The sequence below is a fragment of the Microcaecilia unicolor genome, chromosome 10 (assembly GCF_901765095.1).
Source record: "Microcaecilia unicolor chromosome 10, aMicUni1.1, whole genome shotgun sequence".
NCBI lineage: Eukaryota > Metazoa > Chordata > Amphibia > Gymnophiona > Siphonopidae > Microcaecilia > Microcaecilia unicolor.
In genome coordinates, this window is record NC_044040.1 from 154,649,429 (window position 1) to 154,667,480 (window position 18,052).

The window sequence follows — 18,052 nt, forward strand, 5'->3', positions numbered from 1 at the left end:
TGCCCTGAAGTTGTAGGGAGGGAGGTTTACAGGAAACATTGCTAAGAAATAGGTAGATCATTACTGAAAACCACCAGTAGTAAAAGTGAAATTAAATTATTCTTATTTTTATGATATGCAAAGTAGAATGGAAACAGTGCTGTTTCCTTGGGTGATTGGTATCTGTAGTATGTATAACTGGTAAAATCTAACTGGCTGAGAGTCAGAAGGGAACCAGACCATCATAACAATCTGGTTTCATGTATAAGAAAGCAATATGCTGCTAGATGGATACAATGCAATTGTAAGTTCACAAATATCTTGGAATGCTTTTTGACAGCTGCTGTAGCAAAAGAACATGGACAGAGAGAGTGTGAAAACATATGTTGCTATACAGATGGAATACATTATTTTGGGATATGTGTACAAAACAATTTCTCATAGACACAAATAGGGAACACTCTTGAATAAATTAGACCTAATGTTTGAAATACAATTATTTAGTATATAGGATACACAATTAGAATAAATCAGTATTGATACAGCTTCAGTGTTTTCTATTAGACCATGTACTTACAATAAAGGTCGCTATACCACTCATAGGGCCCTGTTTACTAAGCCTCATTTTTAATGCACTTTAAACATATACACGCGTTAACCGTGTAGGCACCTACAATATCCCTATAGGCACCTACATATTTAACGCGCTCGCTAATTGTAGGTGCGTTAAAAATGCTAACCCACCTTAGTAAACAGGGCCCATAGTTTCATAATTTATTTATTTTATTTAGTTGCATTTGTATCCCACATTTTCCCACCAAAGCTAGCAGAAAACTGAAATACATTTTAATAATGGTTTAATTAATGTTTGCTTAATGAGACGTGGATGCTTACTTTCAATGAAGCATCAATAACTGCTTGAAACCAGTCACAATCCCACCCCCATATTAAACTACATAAATAAAAAATAAACCATTTTTTGTGACTCCTCCATTTGTTCCATTCACAAATGCAATATTTATTCCTCTCCTAATGTCATTTTTTACCTTGCTCACACTGCTTGAAAGCAGAGCGACTTCACAAGGACTTACAATGCCACACTGATTTTAGGTTTATCTGAAATCGGTTTGTTTGATTTCCCTATGTATTATCTTTCTAAAATTTTTCCCTCATCAGCTTTTGTGAAACTATGTACGTGCGAAAAGCCACATGACACCCAGAACAGAAAAACAACAAAATGGAAAACAACTGACAGTCTCATTATCTGTCTCAATCATCTGTGCAGTAGCTGACCAACATTCTCAGTTCATTTTCCTTTCCAAGGATTAAGAATTTTATTTCAGCTGTGTTCACAATGCCAGATCTGCTTTACACAGTACCAAAGTAAATTGAACCCCAAAATCCAGGCCAGTCCTCCATACCCAAAGTACCTGTGATTTCTCAGAGTTATGTTTCAGCTTGGTATTAGGCAAAGGCTTATAATTCTATAACATAATCTTAAAGACAAAAACAGCTGAATGTCATTGGTCGAAAAAGGAAGTCCATCCCAGACTACTTAGTAAATATTATAAAGTGGTCTCATTTAAATGTTATACAGAGAGAAAGGAGCTAAGACCCCTGAGGCAGATCACATTAAGCCTAAGACACATAAAGGACAATTCCATATACTGAGTGCCTGCATTTAATTGCCCCTTGCACGCATAAATATATAGAATACTAGCTCTCGCATAAGTGTACGCTTACCCATGAAAGTGCCTGCAGGGTGCTGAAATGCTATTCTGTAACAGCTCATTTAGGTGAAAGAGCGCATAAATGCAAGGGGAGTGTACACATAGGGAGAGAAGGTTGGAATCCTACTTACTGCTACTTTACGGAATACTGTTACGCATATTCCTATCACATTTATGTGGCTGCAGTTATGGATCCTAAGGAGCTTAGCCGAGATTGGGTGGCAAAGCCAGTGGCGGGAGGTGGGGATGGTGCTGGGCAGACTTATATGGTCTGTGTCAGAGCCGGTAGTGGGAGGCGGGGCTGGTGGTTGGGAGGCAGGGATAGTGCTGGGCAGACTTATACGGTCTGTGCCCTGAAAAGGACAGGTACAAATCAAGGTAAGGTATACACAAAAAGTAGCACATATGAGTTTATCTTGTTGGGCAGACTGGATGGACCTTGCAGGTCTTTTTCTGCCGTCATCTACTATGTTACTATGTTACCAGATCTATGGCTGATGTAACTGCAAGTACATGAATATTAGGCGCACTGAAAACTTACAGTATTCTGTAAGTTACGCATGTAAATGTTTGTTTCACCCATGCTCCTTCACTGTGAGCACTCCCTTGCATTTATATGCTATGCAAGTTGCACAGGTCATTTATGTATTTAAATGTATTTACTAACACATTTCTTGGTAACAAAATACAACTGAAAAACTATACAACTACAGAGAAGTTCTGTACAGCAAGACATTCATACCAACACTCTTAGGCATAAGGCAACGTGGAGCATAGTGGATTGCAATACCCCCATCAACCCCCCCCCCCTACAGCAAACTGCAAAGGTGGCAAGGGTAAAAGTCACACGAACAAGTCCAGATAAGAAGGAGAATCAAGTACCCATTTAACATAGGGATCCCAGTTTCAAAGAAAGTTCACCAAGCAATTCCGTCAAAGTGCTGTTAGATGAGACATCCTGCAAAATAAAGTTCACTTTAGTTAAAATTAGTGATTGGGATGGTAAAAGGGGCTTCCTTCAGGCCACAGCAAACAACAGTCTAGCTGCTGTAGTGATATGAAATACTAGGACGTATTTCTCTAGAATCTCCAGTGGCTTGACATGAAGGAAGCCACATCCCATGGATTTTTGGAGGTACAACCTAGTGATGTCACTAATCAAGCCAAAACCCAAATCCCAGTAGACCATTGTCTGAGGGCAGGTCCATCAAATATGAACAAAGGTGCCCCTGTTACCACAGGCCCGCCAGCAGGCAGCCGAGACATGACCATACATTTTCTGTAAGCGAGCAGGAGTAAGATACCACTGATATATTTTGTAACCATTCTCCACTAGATTGCTAGCAATAGAAAGTTCTGGAAGGTGTTTAAAGATTTTATTCTAAACCTTAGGAGTGTAAGTACAACCTAAGCGACCTTCCCAGAGAGGGTTGTATTTAATAGGCGGGGAAAGCTGTTGCACCAAAGCATGGTAAAATCTAGAAATACTGCCCCTCCCACTTCTCCCATTCACTGCCCATTCCAAAAAGGTTTCATCATTCTCTAATTCTGGGAGGGCCTGCCTGCGAATAAAATCAGAGACTTGCTCGTAGTGGAAAAAGTCCTTAGGGCCCAACCCAAATTACTCCTCCAACTCAGAGAAGGTCACCAGTTTGCCATCATCCATCAAGTGAGTGAATTCCTTCAAAAAGGCAGTAAATAAATCCTAAATCCTAATAAATACATTTCCCTAATTGGGACAACCCACCCACCTCCCAGGCTTGGTACCAAGGATCCAAACAGCCTGGTGGAAAACCAGGCACCACTGCAATTGGGGTAGCCCGAAAATATTGTCTGCCTTTCAAAAGATGTGCACGGGCTCGGATCCAAGGCTCCAAAGTCAGCTTCAAGTAAGGGTTAGCGGACCCCGCAAGAGTACCCAACTCGCCCAAGGGAAGCCATGGGACCCGCTCACACATTAAGGCAGGGTAAAGAGCCCCACTCTATCTAAACCCAGGTTTTGTGACCATCCTTGTGCCAAGCTAAAAAGGATTTCAGTTGGGCTGCTTGATGATAGTGCTGAAAAGTGGGGATTGCCATGCCTCCTTTCCCTTTAGGTAAATACAACACTGACTGTGGCACTCAAGGGGGCTTATTCCACCAAATATATTGAAAAACCATTCATGAAAGGGAGTGAAAGAACTTGTTTGAGTTGTTAATATATGCTTCATGGTTTAACCCATAAGAACAATAAAGTTGAGGATTGTCAGTGTGCATAGTATAATTCACATTAAGTATCTCAATTTGTGGCACACATATAAATTATACAATATTGGAGATAGGATTGATCCCTGGGGGATCTCTTACTGTCATTCCCACGGATCAGAGAATACTGCTTCTTACCTGTCAAAAGCAGGCTTGGGCACTGTAATCCATCAAATGTGCCAGCAAAGCTCATGGTTTGCATGATGTTAAAGGCAGCAGTAAAAAAGCAACACACCTTGGTCAATAGAAGATATCTAATTTGTAAGACAGCTGTAAATTCATAGGTGTGAATTTTACAAGAAAAAACAGGCCTGATATTCAGTAGTACTTAACTAGGTAGGAGAGGTTGATGCTGGGGTGGTCCAGGGTTAGAGTCTGGGTGCAGCTGGGAGTTACTTGGGCACCATTGATATTCAGTGGATAACCTATCTAGTTAATGTGAGATAGCAAAAATACTGTCTTAAGTTAACCTGGTAGCAGTCTGGGTACCACAAATGAATATTGGTGGTACCTGGGTAACTCCCTGCAACTGCATTGTGCCCAGATGTTCAGTGGTGGTACCTGGATAGTTGTCAGCACTTAGTATCAGGTACAAGGGATGGGATTTGATATACTGCTTTTCTGTGGTTACAATCTAAGTGGCTTACATACTATATACATGTACTTATTCTGTACCTGGGACAATGGAGGGTTAAGTGATTTGCCCAGTATCACAAGGAGTTATAATGGGAGCTAGAACCCAGTTCTGCAGGTTCTCAGTCCTCTACACTAACCATTAGGCTACTCGTCCAGTGTCTAATAAAATGCTGACCACCATTGGCTGACTGTTACCTGCTCAATTTCTAACAAAAAATAATTTGTGTGTATTCTATTTGACTATTCCATAAATACAACAAATATTGTTTTTACAGGTACAGTGTCTGGGGTAGCATTGTGTACTGTGATTACATTCAGGTGATGGAAAGAAAGGAGGGGAAAGTTTCATTATTGTGGAAAAACAGGTAATGAAAATCTCTTTTTTTTTAACTTCAAAGATGCTTCAGTATGGGTTAAGAAAGAAAAGTATATTAGTGTTATAAAAAATCCTTCAGAAGAATAAATTAAGCAGATCTATATAACAAATTGAACCTTTATATAACAAATTGAACACTTGAGAACCACGCAAATAACACTACTAAAAAGATGATTCATGCAATGTGGAAACTAAAAAGAGTCAGACCATTTTTTCCAAGAACTGTCTTTCGCAATCTGGTACAATCATTGGTATTTAGTCATCTGGATTACTGCAACTCACTTTACGCTGGCTGTAAAGAACAAATACTTAAACTCCAGACAGCCCAGAATACAGCAGCCAGACTAATATTCGGCACACCAAAATACGAAAGCGCGAAACCCTTGCGGGAAAAATTACACTGGCTCCCACTAAAGGAACGTATCACATTCAAACTTTGCACCCTGGTCCACAAGATCATCCATGGTGACGCCCCAGCCTATATGTCAGACCTGATAGACCTACCACCCAGGACGCAAAAAGATCCTCTCGCACATTCCTTAATTTACATCCTCCCAAATGCAAGGGTCTGAAATACAAATCAATGCATGCATCTACCTTTTCCTATACGAGCACGCAACTCTGGAACGTGCTGCCACGTAACCTGAAAACGGTCTATGAATTGACCAATTGACCAATTTCCGCAAACTATTGAAAACCTATCTCTTCGACAAGATATATCACAAAGATCAGCATGTGTAACTGTATAATTCAACATGTGTAATTGTATAGTCTTAAAACTTCCAGACTGTCTTATAATGTGGTATAATGTCTTTCTGCTCTAATGCCCTCATCTATCTTACTACCATGTATCACAAAACCCTCTGTAAACCAAATGTATATTCAATGCTATTTCCAGTATCCATAACGAAATGTAAGCCACATTGGGTGGGATAATGTGGGATACAAATGCCATAAAATAAATAAATTGAACCTTTATTAATAGTGCCATATATCAAAATGTTGCCCGACACAGGCTGTGTTTCGCCCAGGGGCTAGAATAAGCAAAACATATACAATCCAAGAATATATAACAATATGTATAAACATGTAAAACTAATATATACATATAAACATGGAAAGCCAATCCGGTAATATATAATTATCAATAATAAAAATATGTTTAGTTAATAAACAATTACATTTAAAATTATAATTAATGAACAAATAAACAATAAACAATAAAAATAGAAATAACAATAAACAAAAGGAGAACCATGAATATACTATACCCACATCCTAATAAATTGCACCAGTGTATATAAATTGATACTTCACTTGCATATAAAATGCATACATAAAAATATAAACTAAAATACATTTTGATATATGGTACTATTAATAAATTTTCAATTTGTTATATAGATCTGCTGTGTTGTTTTCCACGTTGTAGTTTGCAGATTGTTTGCCTTGTTGTTTTTTGGAAGAATAAATTAATACAGTCCATTTTCATTATTCGCATGTTCTGCATTCGCTATTTTGCTTATCCGCGGAGGTGCAAATATAAGAAGCCATTTGCGGTACTGTGTTCATGCTAAAAATCAGCTGACACTAAACCAGGGCTCAACAAACCCTGGGTGCCAGGTCGCAGTGGCGACAAAAAAATCAGACCCGACGCTAAAGTTTGCAGCCGGTACAAAAACATACCCGATGAAGAGTGCAGGCAACCTCTTCTCTCTCTCTTCCTAACAAAGCAGACAAAACTCTTTTTTCTGGCCAATGAGATGCTGCTTTCCTTTGCTTGAGAATGAAAGCAGCATCTCATTGGCTGGCAAGGCAGCAACCAGTGGAGCCTTTTGGAAGCCCATGCCATACGGACTGGGAGAGGACAAAAGACGGATCAGCGGCGGCTGTGCAGAAGTAGAGGACATTTTTTTTCCATGTGGTGTTTGTGCGGTGACCGGCAGGAGCAGCAGAGCAGCATCAGGCAACCAGCAGGAGCAGCATTGGGGGTCCGGCAGGAGCAGCAGCGTCGGGAACCAGCAGAAACAGTGCATGTACTGGCGAGAGCAGCATCGGGGAGATTGGCAAGAGCAGGAAGAGAAGAGCGTTGGGATCAGTGGGAGCAGTACAGCTGGCAGAGGAAGTGTCTCCAACCTTTGGTAAGACTGCTTAAATTTACTTTCAAGGATCCTCTGGTTTGTTGTATGTATACGTGTGTAGATGGGGGGGCGGGGTGGATCATGAGATACTACTGGGTGGCGTAGGGTGGATCATAGGAGACTACTGTGTGGGATGTGATGTGGGGTGAGGGTGGGGGGCCATGAGAGATTACCATGTGGGGTGGGGGGTCTTGAGAGAGATGGTGGGGGGATCATGAGAGAATACTGTGTGGGATGTGATATAGGGTGAGGGTGGGAAGCATGAGAGACTACTGTGTGAGATGTGATGGGGGGCCATGAGAGAGACTACTGTGCAGGTTTGGAGTAGAAATGAGGGATTGAAAATGGCTGCTCCTGTGGGTCCAGCATTTTTCTGTCTCTTCACCTCCCACTCATTCTCTATGGGTCCACAGAGTTTGTGAGTGGGAGGGACAGAGAAACGCGGGGGGGGGGGGGGGGATTGAGCTAGAATAGATGCCTGACTTGTGCTGGAGAGTAGAGGAACCAGATTATTGTTGGGGGGGGGGGGGAGTGTGAGATGCTGACTCTGAGGTGAGACAGGGACATGGAGAAGAAATACTGTATGGGGAAGGAGCATAGAGATAAGGACACACAGGGGTACAGATGGAAGATACTGAACAGGAGACATAGAGGGGCATAATTGAACGCGAACGCCTATCTCCATGGGCGTCTATGTCTGAAAACAGGTACGTGAAGAGGCGGGACAGACCGTATTTTTGAAAAATGGACGTTTTTGAGCTGGGCGTTTGTTTTTTTTTTTTAGCGATAATGGAAACTAAAAACGCCCAGCTCAAAAACGTCCTAATCCGAGCCATTTGGTCGTGGGAGGGGCCACGATTCGTAGTACACTCGCCCCCCTGACATGCCAGGACACCAACTGGGCACCCTAGAGGTCAGTGTGGTGGACTTCAGCAACGATCCCACATGCATAGCTCCGTTACCACGGGTGCTGAGCACCCAACCCCCCTCCCCCAAAACCCACTACCCACAAATGTACAACACTACCATAGCTCTTAGGTGTGAAGGGGGCACCTACATGTGGGTACAGTGGGTTTTGGAGGCCTCCCATTTACCAGCACAAGTGTTACAGGTAGGGGGGGATGGGCCTGGGTCCACCTGGCTGAAGTGCACTGCGGTACCCACTAAAAGTGCTCCAGGGACCTGCATACTCGCAGGCCTCTAGGACTTGTTGCTGCTATATAACATTGGCACACCAGTTGACACCTGAAGACTAATCTCTCCGAAAACATCCTTTATTGGAATAAGCATACTTACTCACAGTTAACTGCAGATCAGAGATTGTGCCCCACTGGCAACGAGTCTCCCTGGTACTGAGATTAGCAGTAGGTCAGAGCTGGCAGAATGGTGTACAATGCCCTCTTTCAGCCACATTCAAGTACATAAGTACATAAGTAATGCCATACTGGGAAAAGACCAAGGGTCCATCGAGCCCAGCATCCTGTCCACGACAGCGGCCAATCCAGGCCAAGGGCACCTGGCAAGCTTCCCAAACGTACAAACATTCTATACATGTTATTCCTGGAATTGTGGATTTTTCCCAAGTCCATTTAGTAGCGCTATATGGACTTGTCCTTTAGGAAATCGTCCAAGCCCTTTTTAAACTCTGCTAAGCTAACCGCCTTCACCACTTTCTCCGGCAACAAATTCCAGAGTTTAATTATACGTTGGGTGAAGAAAAATTTTCTCCGATTTGTTTTAAATTTACTACACTGTAGTTTCATCGCATGCCCCCTAGTCCTAGTATTTTTGGAAAGCGTGAACAGATGCTTCACATCCACCTGTTCCACTCCACTCATTATTTTATATACTTCTATCATGTCTCCCCTCAGCCGTCTCTTCTCCAAGCTGAATAGCTTTAGCCTCCTTAATCTTTCTTCATAGGGAAGTCGTCCCATCCCCGCTATCATTTTAGTCGCCCTTTGCTGCACCTTTTCCAATTCTACTATATCTTTTTTGAAATGCGGCGACCAGAATTGAACACAATACTCAAGGTGCGGGCGCACCATGGAGCGATACAACAGCATTATAACATCCTCACACCTGTTTTCCATACCCTTTCCTTATAATACCCAACATTCTATTCGCTTTGCTAGTCGCAGCAGCACACTGAGCAGAAGGTTTCAGTGTATTATCGACGACGACACCAGATCCCTTTCTTGGTCCGTAACTCCTAACGTGGAACCTTGCATGACGTAGCTATAATTCGGGTTCTTTTTTCCCACATGCATCACCTTGCACTTGCTCACATTAAACGTCATCTGCCATTTAGCCGCCCAGTCTCCCAGTCTCGTGAGGTCCTCTTGTAATTTTTCACAATCCTGTCGCGATTTAACAACTTTGAATAACTTTGTGTCATCAGCAAATTTAATTACCTCGCTAGTTACTCCCATCTCTAAATCATTTATAAATATATTAAAAAGCAGCGGTCCTAGCATAGACCCCTGAGGAACCCCACTAACTACCCTTCTCCATTGTGAATACTGCCCATTTAACCCCACTCTCTGTTTCCTATCCTTCAACCAGTTTTTAATCCACAATAGGACATTTCCTTCTATCCCATGACCCTCCAATTTCCTTTGTAGCCTTTCATGAGGTACCTTGTCAAACGCCTTTTGAAAATCCAGATACACAATATCAACCGGCTCCCCTTTGTCCACATGTTTGTTTTCTCCTTCAAAGAATTGAAGTAAATTGGTCAGGCACGATTTCCCCACACAAAAGCCGTGCTGACTTGGTCTCAGTAATCTATGTCCTCGGATGTGCTGTGTAATTTTGTTTTTAATAATAGCCTTTACCATTTTCCCCGGCACTGACGTCAGACTCACCGGTCTATAATTTCCCGGATCTCCCCTGGAGCCTTTTTAAAAAAATCGGCGTTACATTGGCCACCCTCCAATCTTCCGGTACCACGCTCGATTTTAAGAATAAGTTGCATATCACTAGCAGTAGCTCCGCAAGCTCATTTTTCAGTTCTATCAGTTCTGTAGGATGAATACCATCCGGTCCAGGAGATTTGCTACTCTTCAGTTTGCTGAACTGCCCCATTACATCCTCCAGGTTTACCATGAAGTCAGTAAGTTTCTCCGACTCGTCCGCTTGAAATACCATTTCCAACACTGGTATCCCACCCAAATCTTCCTCTGTGAAGACCGAAGCAAAGAATTCATTCAGTCTCTCCGCTACGTCTTTGTCTTCCTTGATCGCCCCTTTTACCTCTCGGTCATCCAGCGGCCCAACCGATTCTTTTGCCGGCTTCCTGCTTCTAATATACCGAAAAAATTTTTTACTATGTTTTTTTGCCTCTAATGCTATCTTTTTTTCGTAATCCCTCTTGGCCTTCTTTATCTGCGCCTTGCATTTGCTTTGACACTCCTTATGCTGCTTCTTGTTATTTTCAGATGGTTCCTTCTTCCATTTTCTGAAGGCGTTTCTTTTAGCCCTAATAGCTTCCTTCACCTCACTTTTCAACCAGGCCGGCTGCCTTTTGGACTTCCGTCTTTCTTTTCTAATTCATAGAATATGTATGGCCTGGGCCTCCAGGATGGTATTTTTGAACAGCGTCCACGCCTGTTGTACAGTTTTTACTCTCTCAGTTGCCCCCCTAAGTTTTTTTTTTTACCATTCTTCTCATTTTATCATAGTCTCCTTTTTTAAAGTTAAACGCTAACGTATTTGACTTTCTGTGTACAGTTACTTCAAGGTCGATATCAAAACTGATCATATTATGATCATTGTTATCAAGCGGCCCCAGTACCATAACGTTCCTCACCAGATCATGCGCTCCAGAATTTTTCCTTCTCTCGTCGGCTCCTGCACCAGCTGCTCCATAAAGCTGTCCTTGATTTCATCAAGGAATTGTACCTCTGTAGCGTGTCCCGATGTTACATTTACCCAGTCTATATTTGGATAATTGAAGTCACCCATTATTATCACATTGCCCATTTTGTTCGCGTCTCTGATTTCTTTTATCATTTCTGCGTCTACCTGTTCATCCTGGTGAGGTGGACTAAGTTCTGTAACGTGGCTAACACGTGAAAGGATCTAAAACTGGCTTACAAAAATGGCCACTACCTCATGGACTACCAGAAACAAAACAGGGCACAGTCTGACCCAGTAAGCAGGGGGAAAAGCAACATGGAGTAGAGACTACCAACATCGTGAGCATTTGCCACAAGCTAGTGGAATCACGGAGCCCAATACCCTACATCCACCACAATGCATTGCTGATGTGACTCTGCAGTACGCATAACAGAAAAGGTGTCACACGCACCCGAGAGCCACATCAGAACCAGGGAAAGGCTGTCACAGGATAGAACACATTCTGCTGTCATGGAGGTGGGTACGGCATTTGAGGCTGGCATACAGGCTGGAAAAAAAGTATTTAAAGTGGGGTTTTTTTGGTGGGAGGGGGTTAGTGACCACTGGGGGAGTCCGGGGAGGTCATCCCTGATTCCCTCCAGTGGTCATCTGGTCAGTTGGGGCACTTTTTTGGGACCTGTTCGTGAAAAAAAAAGGGTAAAAAAAAGTGACCCAAAATCGCAGTAAAAACGCCTTTTTTTTTTTTCGATTACCAGCTAAAGGCGCCCATCTCTCCTTGGCCGATAACCACACCCCAGTTCCGCCTTCACCACGCCTCCGAACGCCCCTGTCAACTTTACCCATTTCTGCGACGGATTGCAGTTGGAAACGCCCAAAATCAGCTTTCGATTATACCGATTTGGGCGCCCACGGGAGAAAGACGCCCATCTCCTGTTTTTGGTCGCAATATAGGCGTTTTTCTCTTTCGATTATAAGCAGGATAGGTTCACAGAGGGAAGATGGTTGTTGCACATAAAAAGAGGAGAAATGTCAAATGGAGTGGAGATCCTAGAAAGATAGTGAAAACTGAGAAAAGTAGAAAAGAGACCCTGGGACCAAAGTGAATGGGGAAAATATGCTCAGACAACAAATGTAAAACATTTTTTTTTCTGAATTTATTGATATATTTCAGTTTTGGGAAATGCACATTTCTGATATCTTTCATTCCAGTCCCTATGTCTCTAGTATTGCTTTGCATGCAGGGTCTGACTTGAGGCTTTAATTTTTTGAATTGCCTTCACACCTCTATAGTGCTCTTGCTGCCTTGTTTTATATTTGTTGAAGGACCAGGGATACATGTGGCATGATAGAGGAGTAATGTGTAGGTATTACTTATCAATAATTGTAGTCAGCAGCCCCTTCCTCAGGCCTCAGACCCTCCTCTATCATGCCACATTTATCCCTAAAATGCCCTCTTCCCTTTCTGTGAGAATGAAATCCAATCAGTGAGGTTTTTACCTTCCTCATTGTGGTAGTAAATCTCACTCTTTGGAATACTTTGCATACCTTGGTTCTGGTGGAGGTAATGCATTTGGTCTGAATTAATATAAATTTTATAGTTATAGGCCTGCCTTATGTTTTTGTTTGTTTAACAGTATTGCATTCTCACAACAGTTTCCTTCCATCTCAATATTGTGTTTACTCATTTCCCCTTTGTCTAATATTAAATTTTGTTTAAATTTGCTACTCAGTGTGACATATATGCCAGTAATAGGGGAAATCAGGAGAGGGAGAAAACCTTTTTTACATCTCCGTGTTTACTATTGCTTTATACCTTTTTCTTTTTTCTATGTTTAAACTGATGCTGTAATAAGTAGTTTTTTGTATTATGGGAGGACATACGAGAAGTGGAAGGATAGTGGTCCAGGTTGAAAGAAGCTATAAATATGGCCACAAACCTTTATGTAAGGAGAGTAAATAAAAGCAAGAGAAAAAGGAAACCAATATGGTTCTCCAAGCAAGTGGCTGAGAAAATAAAGGCTAAAGAGTTGGCATTCCTGAAATACAGAAAAACTCAAGGAATACAGAGGAATACCAGATGAAACAAAGAAGCCAAGAGAGAGATACGTCTGGCGAAAGCGCAAGCGGAAGAACAAATGGCTAGAAATGTAAGGAGGGGCGACAAAAATTTCTTCAGGTATATATTAGTGAAAGGAGGAAGATTAAAAATGATGATGCAAACTGCTATGTGGATAATGATGAAGAAAAAGCAAATGTGCTAAACAAATACTTCTGTTCTGTTTTCACTGAAGAAAATCCTGGAGAAGGATCTCGATTGATTGGCAAAAGTACATATGAGAATGGAGCAGATATAGCACCGTTCACAGAAGAGAGTGTTTATGAACAACTTGAAAATCTAAGTGGACAAAGCCATGGGACCGGATGGGATCCATCCCAGAATATTGAGGAAGCTCAGACAGGTTCTGGCGGGTCCTCTGAAAGATTTGTTTAATAAATTCTTGGAGACGGGGAGGTTCCGTGGGATTGGAGAACAACGGATGTGGACCCTCTTCACAAAAGTGGTGATAGGGAAGAAGCTGGAAACTACAGGCCGGTAAGCCTCACTTCGGTTATTGGAAAAGTAATGGAAGCAATTCTGAAGGAAAGGATAGTGAATTTCCTGGAATCCAATAAGTTGCAAGATCCGAGACAACATGGTTTTACCAAAGGTAAGTCGTGCCAAACGAAGCTCATTGAATTCTTTGACTGGGTGACCAGGGAATTGAATCAAGGACATGCAATAGATGTAATGTACTTAGATTTCAGCAAAGCCTTTGACATGGTTCCTCACAGGAGGCTCGAATAAACTTGGCAGGCTGAAGATAGGACCCAACGTGGTGAACTGGATTAGGAACTGGTTGACAGACAGACGCCAGAGGGTGGTGGTTAATGGAACTCGCTCGGATGAGGGAAAGGTGAGTAGCGGAGTACCTCAGGGATCGGTGATGGGGCCGATTTTGTTCAATATATTTGTGAGCGACATTGCCGGAGGGTTAGAAGGAAAAGTTTGCCTTTTTGCAGATGATACCAAGATTTGTAACAGAGTGGACACCCTGGAGGGAGTGAAAAACATGAAAAAGGATCTGCAGAAGCTAGAAGAATGGTCTAATGTTTGGCAATTAAAATTCAATGCGAAGAAAGGCAAAGTGATGCACTTAGTGAGTAGAGATCCATGGGAGACGTATGTGTTAGGCGGTGAGAGTCTGATATGTACAGACAGGGAGAGGGATCTTGGAGTGATAGTATCTGAGAATCTGAAGGCGACAAAACAGTGTGACAAGGCGGTGGCCATAGCCAGAAGGATGCTAGGCTATTTAGAGAGAGGTGTGACCAGCAGAAGAAAGGAGGTGTTGATGCGCCTGTACAGGTCGTTGGTGAGGCCCCACTTGGAGTATTGTGTTCAGTTTTGGAGGCCGTATCTTGTTAAGGATGTAAAAAGAATTTAGGCGGTGCAAAGAAAAGCTACAAAAATGGTATGGGATTTGCGTTACAAGACATAAAAGGAGAGACTTGCTGATCTGAACATGTATGCCCTGGAATAAAGGAGAAACAGGGGTGATATGATACAGACATTCAAATATTTGAAAGGAATTAATCTACAAACAAATCTTTTCTGGAGATGGGAAGGCGGTAGAACTAGAGGACATGAAATGAGGTTGATTAGAGTGTATGAGCCGATATGTTATAATTAGGTGTGTGCAACATAAGGTTTATCTTTACATTCATAGTACATTATCACGTTAAGTCTAGAGTGGAAGTCTAGATATTTAAAGATCTTGAATTGTATGCGCATACATTTGAAAGGAGGTGGAACACTCTATGTGCCATGATGGTTCCAACACAGACACTGCCACATGTTTCCCTTGGGGGCATAATGGTTGTAATGGGAATGGACTGAGCACATTTATACACATTTAAAAAATAAATAAAAAAATTGCTTTATTACTTGTGTACACATTTAATGTAGAAATAAGTAGCCTAAGGATAAATCAAGGTCAGGTATACTTATAAATTAGCACATATGAGTTTATCTTGTTGGGCAGACTGGATGGACCGTACAGGTCTTTATCTGCCATCATCTACTATGTACTATCACCTTGGGTGATCCATAAGTATGCATAAGTACATAAATTACAGTTGGTTCAAATCTGGCTCCTAAATTTTTCAGCTGGCTCCTAGGTCCTAAGAAAAATTTTGAGGCCTGCACTAAACGCTGACACGCCCATAGGAATGTAATGGGTGTCTCAATGTTTAGCATGACCTAAAAACGCTAGCGCACATTAGTAAAAGACCCCCTGTTGTTGTACAGCAATGCCAAGGGTGATTTCAAATACAAGCTTGGTGTACCTAGCCCCAAATCCTCATGCTCTTAAAGGAATGAACCTGAACTGCATGCCAGTCCATTGGAAATGGAACCGCAAAGCTTGGATGATGTCCGAATTATTCTGGGATTGGTTCAGACCTGTTTTGTTCCAGAAGTTGAATGGTATCTCAATCGTAAGATCCTTACAAACCATATTCAAAAGCATGGATTATTGAGACAAAGCCAACATGGATTTAGTGAAGGGAAATCTTGCCTCACCAATCTATTACATTTCTTTGAAGGGGTGAACAAACGTGGATAAAGGGGAGCCGGTTGATATTGTGTATCTGGATTTTCAGAAGGCATTTGACAAAGTACCTCATGAAAGACTCCAGAGGAAATTGAGAGTCATGGGATAGGAGGTGGTGTCCTATTGTGGATTAAAAACTGGTTAAAAGATAGAAAACACAGAGTAAGGTTAAATGGTCAGTATTCTCAATGGAGAAGGGACCGCTGCTTTTTAACATATTTATAAATGACCTAGAGATGGGAGTAACTAGTGAGGTAATTAAATTTGCTGATGACACAAAGTTATTCAAAGTAGTTAAATCACAGGAGGATTGTGGAAAATTACAAGAGGACCTTACGAGGCTGGGAGACTGGGCATCTAAATAGCAGATGATGTTTAATGTGAACAAGTGCAAAGTGAATCATGTGGGAAAGAGGAACCCGAATTATAGCTACGTCATGCAAGGTTCCACGTTAGGAGTCTCCAACCAAGAAAGGGATCTAGGTATCGTCATTGACGATACGTTGAAATCTTCTGCTCAGTGTGCTGCAGCGGCTAAGAAAGCAAATAGAATGTTAGGTATTACTAGGAAAGGAATGGAAAACAAAAATGAGGACATTATAATGCCTTTGTATCACTCCATGGTACGACCGCACCTCGAATATTGTGTTCATTTCTGGTCACCGCATCTCATAAAAGATATAGTGGAATTAGAAAAGGTGCAGAGAAAGGTGAAGAAAATGATAAAGGGGATGGGATGACTTCCCTATGAGGAAAGGATAAAGTGACTGGGGCTCTTCAGCTTGGAGAAAAGACAGCTGAGGGGAGATAAGATAGAGGTCTATAAAATAATGAGTGGAGTGGAACGAGTAAACGTAAAGCGTCTGTTTATGCTTTCCAAAAATAGTAGAACTAGGGGGCATGTGATGATGCTACAAAGTAGTAAATTTAACATGAATCGCAGAAAATCTTTCTTTACTCTGCATGTAATTCAACTCTGGAATTCGTTGACAGAAAATGTGATAAAGGCGGTTAGCTTAACAGAGTTTAAAAAAGGGTTTGGACAACTTCCTAAAGGAAAGGTCCATAGCCCATTATTAAATTGGACTTGGGGGAAAATCCACAATTTCTGGAATAAACAGCATAAAATGTTTTGTACTTTTTTTGGAATCTTGCCAGGTATTTGTGACCTGGATTGGCCACTGTTGGAAACAGGATGCTGGGCTTGATGGACCTTTGGTCGTCCCAGTATGGCAATACTTATGTACTATAAGGTACTGCTGATTTTGGATAATGCACCAGTACACTGTCGTGCAGACTTAGAAAATGCATGCCCTGACGCTGAAGTTCTGGTCATTCCCCCGAACACAACTTCCAACATCTAGCCCCGTGATCAGTGAACAAAAAAGGCTTTCAAGTGCCACTACATGTGGGAGCTTTACAGCAAAGCCTATGAAGCTCTAGAAGCTGAGGAGGAAACCACCATGCTGGAGTTCTGGAAGACAGTGACAATACATAATTTAATCGACTATGTTGGGTTAGCCTGGGACACCGTCACACAGGCTGCTATAAACAATTTTTGGAAAAAGACTTGGCTGGAGTGAGTATTGAACTTTGAGGGATTTGAAAGAGTAGCAGAACACATGAGTAGAAATGTGGAAAACATCATGTGCTTTGCGTGAAAAATCTCTGGAGAAGGCTTCTAGGACATGACAAGAAGATGTGGAGGAAATTTTGGCAGAGACTGCAATAGAACCCAGCAGTGAAGACCTGGAGGAGGTGGCACAACAAAGCCTCAGGGGCAATGGTAAGGAAGAAGAGACAGCTGAGACTACAAAAATCATGTCTCTTACTTCTGCTAAAATAGCACAGTGGGCGTCAACACTGGAAAAAATGTTCAGTGGCATGGAGAAATGTGATCCTATGCTGGAGCGCAGTCTAAAATCTAAGAATCTCACAAGCTCTGCATTTACTCCTTACAATGAAACACTTAAGGACTTGAGAAGGAAAGCCAAACAGATAAGGCTAACACAGTTTTTTCAGTCAGTGATGTGGGAGACCCAGACACCTGAGACAGATCACACAAAAGTTGACCTCCCAGGGTTATGGCCATCATCATCTATTATCATTCTGCAAGGCTGTCACTCTCCAAAGGTCCACCTGCCTGCCTCATAGTCTCCATGTATGCAGGAGGAGCAAATCTCCCTGTCCCTGTCCCCCTTCCAAGCAGATCTGTAGTTTTCAAACACTGTTTTCATAGTGTTGGTGATTTAATGTTTATAAAACCAGTACAATACAGCACTTTATTACTGTTGTGTAAAGCTGTTTTTTCAAGCAATGTTTTCATATGGCACAGTACGATGTCTGTAGCCTGGTTATTCAGCAGTGTTTCATATGGTACAGTACCATTTCTGTAATGTTCTGGTTACGCAGCAATGCGTATCAAGCTCTTAC

General features: G+C 42.0%; 1 protein-coding gene across 3 annotated transcripts in view; it reads left to right on the top strand.

Annotated features, from left to right (window-relative positions):
* Window positions 1-18,052, top strand: part of ST6GAL1 (ST6 beta-galactoside alpha-2,6-sialyltransferase 1) — a 122,826-nt gene that overhangs the window by 41,621 nt on the left and 63,153 nt on the right. For 2 of the 3 annotated variants that reach the window (XM_030215759.1, XM_030215760.1), the window contains exon 2: window positions 4,865-4,954. In XM_030215759.1, coding sequence (XP_030071619.1) covers window positions 4,911-4,954 — 44 coding nt within the window. In that variant the 5' untranslated portion in view covers window positions 4,865-4,910. Of the gene's footprint in view, window positions 1-217; window positions 284-4,864; window positions 4,955-18,052 lie in introns of those variants that run through there. The other variant, XM_030215758.1, reaches the window with a different exon arrangement.